General features: G+C 48.5%; 1 protein-coding gene across 1 annotated transcript in view; it reads right to left on the bottom strand.

The window, feature by feature from the left end:
* Nucleotides 1-2,433: 2,433 nt before the first annotated feature.
* The window catches only part of TIMM22 (translocase of inner mitochondrial membrane 22), a 10,507-nt gene continuing 7,007 nt past the window's right edge, over nt 2,434-5,933 (bottom strand). Inside the window, exons 2-4 of the mRNA XM_009633909.2 lie at nt 5,367-5,563; nt 4,274-4,346; nt 2,434-3,138 (exon numbers count right to left, since the gene is read on the bottom strand). Of these exons, the coding sequence (XP_009632204.1) occupies nt 3,062-3,138; nt 4,274-4,346; nt 5,367-5,563 (347 nt within the window). The 3' untranslated portion in view covers nt 2,434-3,061. The remainder of the gene's footprint in view (nt 3,139-4,273; nt 4,347-5,366; nt 5,564-5,933) is intronic.

The following is a 5,933-nucleotide window of genomic DNA, read 5'->3' as shown; positions in this document are numbered from 1 at the left end:
CCGCCCCGTGGGAGCCCCGCCGGGGCCCCCGGCTCCCCTGCCGTAGCCACGAGAACAGGGAGGTTTTTGCTTCCCTCCTTCGCCTTCCTTGCTGCCCCAGGCACCAGGCAAATGGCAGCATGTGGCTCTGCCTTGGTGCCGGCCGGGCTGCTGGAAGTGAGTGCTCTGGCAGCTGGACGGTCACCTAGCCTGGAAACCAGTGCAGAGGGACGGGAGGAGGAAGGCCTCACTACCAAAGGCGGAAGTGCTTCGTTTGCTCTTTCTCACAAAGCAGTCGCTGCTGGGTTAGCCGTGCCCGGCCAGCTCAGGTCCGTTTTAGTTAGTGGCTCCAGTTCTTGACCCCCCAGGCTGATGGCTGGAGTTGTCACGCTATGTCCCAAGGCAGGACGGCCACATGCCTGCGTTCGCTGCCAGGCTGTGCTCCGGCTGCCCCAGTGCCTGGCTCCCGGTATGTCCCCCACCCTCCCACACTCACAGGTAGGTGCTGGTACCTGTTGGGACACGAAACCTTTCGCTCTGTGAGCCGAGTCTGTGTTCTTGTGGGAAAAGCCCCCTCCCTGATTGCGTTGGCCCTGCGCTCTCCTGTGCCAAATGGAGATGGATGAGAAGTGACCAAGCGTATCCCTGCTAACAGCGGCATTGCCTTTACCCTCCCGACTAACAGACTGTTCCAGGTAGAGCCCAGCTGCCTGCCACCGATGCACCAGGTATGTCCTAAGCCCACCTCCCCGGGGAAGGCAGCGCTTGCCGGCCCCACACCAGCAAAGCAACTAAAGGAGGGGAGGTCTTTCAGTCCCCCTCCAAAGGGCTCACACTCCAGACCCTGCTCCTCTTGACTACCAGCTAAACAGACGGGAAACAGCATTGCAGAAAATAACCAGGCGTCTGTCTTGGCCCTGGACCCAGTAAGGAGGCCGAGTTTTAGATGTGACTGCACAACGGATCCCTGTGTGTGTCTGATATGTTACATGTGTCCAAGTCTCTGTCCATGATACTGTCATTCCAGATGGAGATGCTGTACAGCCAAATCCCCCCGTGCGACAGTGGCTGGAGGCCTGGTCCACACAGGCCCGGCACAACAGGCTGCGGCCGTCCCCGTGACCGGCTTTTGCTTGTCCCTACAGGAAGGAAAAGAGGGGGGTGGACTCTTGCAGCTACAGGTAGAATAGAACTGTTAATTAATATTTGACTTTCAGAAGTTGTTAAGGATATATTTTTGTTTGTGTTCTGTTTCAATTTCTGTAGATTATAAACTTTAAATGGCTGTAAACCATGTGAAGAGAAAAAAAATGTTAATAAAAATGCAAAGCCCCAACATTTGCACAAAAGGAGCCCCATGGTGTTGCTGTTTGCACTAACTGATCACCTTGGCGTCGTGGCGGCTTCTCTTTCTGTCGTGGAAATCTTGCTAGTTGCACTTCAAGCCAGTGGTATAAGCACAGGCATTGTGCCAGACCATTTTTTAAGAGACATCTTATGGTTTGGGCTACATCCTTCCATTTCAGTACATTCTGGAGGGAAAAAAAAAAAACCTGGACTGTCTGGAGCCAGCCTGTTTAATCAGCCCAAAATTACTCAAGCTTAAAATTCAGCTGACTTGCACAGCTTTTGGCCTGAGGGTATTGAACAGGCACAGCAAGGGACATCAGGCGATCTGGAAACCTCATCTGATAGCACCATGTGATTTATCTCCCCACGTCTTTCCAAACTGACCACTGACCACCAAACCACTGTTCAGCCAAACCACCCTACTGGTATTGCTCTTCCAGGTAAGTAAGTGCTGTCACCAGTCTGGGATGTCAAACTGTGGATGCAAAGGAGGGAAGTGGGTGGGAGAACCCCTATTAGGTGTGTGCACTGACTCTGAAATCCCACTGCCTCAAAAAGATGAGGGTGGATGTTTGTCCTTGTGGAGTGGCTCAAGGAAGGTTAAAAATCAGTCTAAGGTTTTCTGAGTATAAAATTTACCCCTTGAGGTCTGAGAACCGAGCTTGGTTGGAAGAGCAAGAGAGCTAATATGAATGCAAATCAAAAGGGGAGCAGCTACTCAAGCTAGTGAACAGACATTTTGACTTCAGTACCAATGTTCTGCACAAATAACACTTGCCTTTCCTCAGTGTAACTGGGGTACTTGGAGGTGGTACAGGGACGTGATGGGAAATGGACTGTGTGCTAAGTGAATGCCCACTTACTTATCTAACAGTGGTTTATTCTCACAACTCTACTTTCTAGTCTCACCATCAAACTGCTGGAACTAATGGTGTGAGCCTGTGGCAGTTAAAGCAGTAGCAAGATTACTCGTACTCCCACAGCGAGGTTAAATCAGGCTAGCCAAGTGGCTATACAGAATTATACTTCTGCAACAGCCTCTTTTTTTTTTTTTCCCCCCCCTTAAACTGTTTTGTTCATCTGCCAGTAACCACACGGTTCTAAGGCTAAGGATTCCTTTTTGCTTTTCCCTTTAAGACATGGTAAAGAAATTTGGCTCTCATCTCTGTGCTTGAAATAAGACAAGTTGTACAGATGGTGGTTTGTCTTCAGCTGGTATTTTAAGAAAAGCCTGGAACAAACTATTTCTCCACAGGATCTTACCTCTCCCCAACAGAGTAGCAAGCTGCAAACTGATAACTGTTAAACACTTGCAGCACATTCAAATACACGGTAACCTAAATCACTGCATTTCTTTTTGAAGATTGTCCTCCTGCCTCTTTTGATGCTAGCAACAGACTTAATCAAAATCAGATCCAAAGGATCGAAAAAGCTCAGAGTCCAGGCTTGTTTCCTGGAAACTGACAGTCAGCTGATCCGTCCTGGAGATACTGCTTGCTGTGCCTGGCTCCATCCTCGCATGCTCCCGCAAGTCTGCCTGAAGCAGCACGCCAGGGCTCGGAGCCAGATTATTGTTAGTCATTCAGGAAAAGCAGCCAGCATCATCCAGCTTGCACTGATCAGGACTCCAAAGGCAGTGGAAAGGTAAGCCTGATGGTTCTTCTGCCGTGATGCAGGCTCTTAGCAGCAGCACTGGAACAAACGGGAAACTTGCTCCCAAGGGATCCCACTGTTACCGTAGATAGTAATCAATTGCAGCGGAGAAAGCGGCAAATCCACCACAGCCAATAACCCCTGCCTTCAAACCAGCTGCAATGCAAAAAAGAGTAGGAAAGAATGAGACAAAATAGGAAAGATTTTTCTTCCCAGTAACTAGCTTATGCTGTGCTGGCTTGAAGAGCTTACACCTGCAGGAACCTGGCAGTCTGCTACCAGGGTCACACTAGCACTACCACTGCCCAAGGTGAAGGGGGGAACCTGGCACACACTGGACTTAAAACTACGACAGCTGGACTAGCAGGGCACGCTGGCTGGGTGCTGTGTTGCTCAGTCTCCCCCCAGGGGACAGAAGAGAAAATGCCGGTGGCCGTTGCTGATTTCAGCACGCTCTGATCTGAGCACTGCAAGTGGCTTTGCTGTTGGACTAGGAAGGGATAGGAAGAGCAGCTACTGCTTTGAAAGCTCTAAGAGGATTAGGTCCAGGACAGACACAACTTAACAGGCTCAATTAGAAGCACTTTCAAGAGCACTTTCTCTTCTTTTATGCTCTTTGGACAGGTTTTTTTTCCTTAAGGATAGGTGAGAGAAGTTTGATATTTCTGATGAGCAGAGCCGCTCTCTTCCTGCCTGGGGCTTTTCTCCAGATGCTGTTAGCACTCAAGGCTTCCCAAAGTCCCCACTAGTGCCTGCTGGACTAAAATCCCACTGCTCCTGCTCTTTTACAGCTAAATAGAATTGTCTGTTTGAATTGATACTTGAGAAAGGAGGAAAGCATTTTACACACTGTGCAAATTAAGTTGCCAGTGAAATAGTGTATGTAAGTAGAGCTCTGTTAACACAAGAGCTGTAGCTTCAGAGAGTTGCTCGGTATGTATTTTTGTTGAGAGAGTTGCTCAATGTATTTTTGGCTCCCTCCCCACAACACCACGGAAGAGTGTGGATAGCTAACACCATTTCCTGATTTTTCTTTCAAGTCAATTCTGTTGATTTTCCTCCAATTTCACTGTCCTGTATTACCAAGCCTTCCCTACTCACACGTATCTTTCAAGCTGACAGCAAAGCATCAGAGAGGGCAGTTCTGCCAGCCTGGAGTACACTCGCATGTTGACATCACCATAACCCCATGCAAAGAGATTTGTAGCCTGTGTTCCATTAAAAACACCGCATGCTATGTAACCAAAATAGAGTCTTATCACAGAAGTGGTTCACAGCAGGCACTACCAACCTCTGAAGCCGATTGCTCCTCCTGTGATGCAGCCGCTAATAACACTATTCTTCCAGTCTGACTTTCCCCGATACTGTGGAATTAAAAATCAGAGGCAACAAGTAAATACGGAATAAACACTCAGTATCTGTACTAATACCAAGAAAGATTAAATGACCTTCCAGCCCCTTCTCATCTGAGGATGTCTTTCCCTCTATTCTCAGCAGATGGCCCCCTGCACTCTCAAACACAAGACTTGCAGGGCCAGGAGAAGAGGAAGGAATGGGTTGCGGGAGAGGTAAGACAAATCCATATGGTGCAATGCAGCGCTAGAGCAAAGATTCTCAGGTGAGCTGATGCAGCCCCCAGAACACAGTACTGTGCACTAGCACCCGCTGAGAGATTTTAAAGGTGCTGTAACTACGTGAGTGTAACACTGAGCCTGGCCATGCACAGGTGAGAGCCACAGCACCCCGCTGACAATGATGTACTATGTCCATAGCCAGAGCATGCTAGTTTTTCACCAGTGCAGAGATCTCTTTGTTCCGCTCCACTGTGCAAGCAGATACACTTTTCTTCCTAGATGACTTAAGAAATAATTGTGTCTTTCAATTAAAAGGCAGTACTCAAATTCATAACAGGCTAATTTTCCTATTTTTTTCTATTTGATAGATTTACCACTGAGCTGCACAAGGTCATTTCTTGCTGTAGGGGCAAGATGAAAATAGGCCTGTTACTTAAGAACTTTCATCAGAGGATCCCTTTCTGCATATGGTATTTTTAGAGGCTCAAATTACCATGTTGCAACTTGCAGTTTGATGTTTTAAAGTAACAACAAGTACTTGTAGCTAGGGTTTTAAAAAGTAATGCCTACACTTGCCAACACATTCAGGGCTTGAACGGAAAAGGACTTCGCTATTGCATGCTCTTCTGCTCATTCTGTCCGAGAACAGCAGTTCTGATGACAGGTCTCAAAGCTTTGATGGCCAAGAAACAGAACAAACTAGCCTACTCCCTTGCCCTATTACAAAGGGGATATACATACTTATTTGGATCTAGTAGAAGATATTATTAAGCGTACAAGGAAACATTTCTTAGTGCTTAAGTTACTCACAGATTCTACCACACATTCGGTGCAGGAGAACATGGCACCCACAATGGCGAAGTTCTTTGCGTAGGATATGCCTCGCTGCCCCATATCTTTGAGGACCTCTTTTGCAGTTGGTGTGCGATACGGATCCTTGGGATCAAACCCAACGTTGGTGTCAATGCCAGCTGTGAAGACACCAAATGCGCCTCCCAGAACAAACCCTGTAAAAGACAAACAGTATAAAATGAACCGTGGCTGGATTCGAGCAGCACGTTCCATACAGGCATCAGAGCACCTTTGCTTCCACTGTCTGCCAACACTGCGGCGTGCAAGGGGCAGTGCAAGAGCACAACTGGCCTGTGCCTTGATGCTACAGACGCTGCTGCTGACGCCCTCCTTGCTGGCAGCCTGTGCTGCGCTGAGGAAAGGCCATGAGCACCTCTTCCTTTGCGAGGAAGGCAGACAGACAGAGATCCCTCCCTGGGACCTGTGACAGACACTGGAGAAGGCTTAGACGGGGGAAAACTACACACGAGGGGGGGCCCTGTGCTGCGGCTTCTTCTCGATCCGCCCCTTTCCCGACGCCACGGG

Source organism: Egretta garzetta, unplaced genomic scaffold (assembly GCF_000687185.1).
Source record: "Egretta garzetta isolate BGI_Z169 unplaced genomic scaffold, ASM68718v1 scaffold112, whole genome shotgun sequence".
NCBI lineage: Eukaryota > Metazoa > Chordata > Aves > Pelecaniformes > Ardeidae > Egretta > Egretta garzetta.
This window is presented reverse-complemented; position numbering and strand designations above follow the sequence as displayed.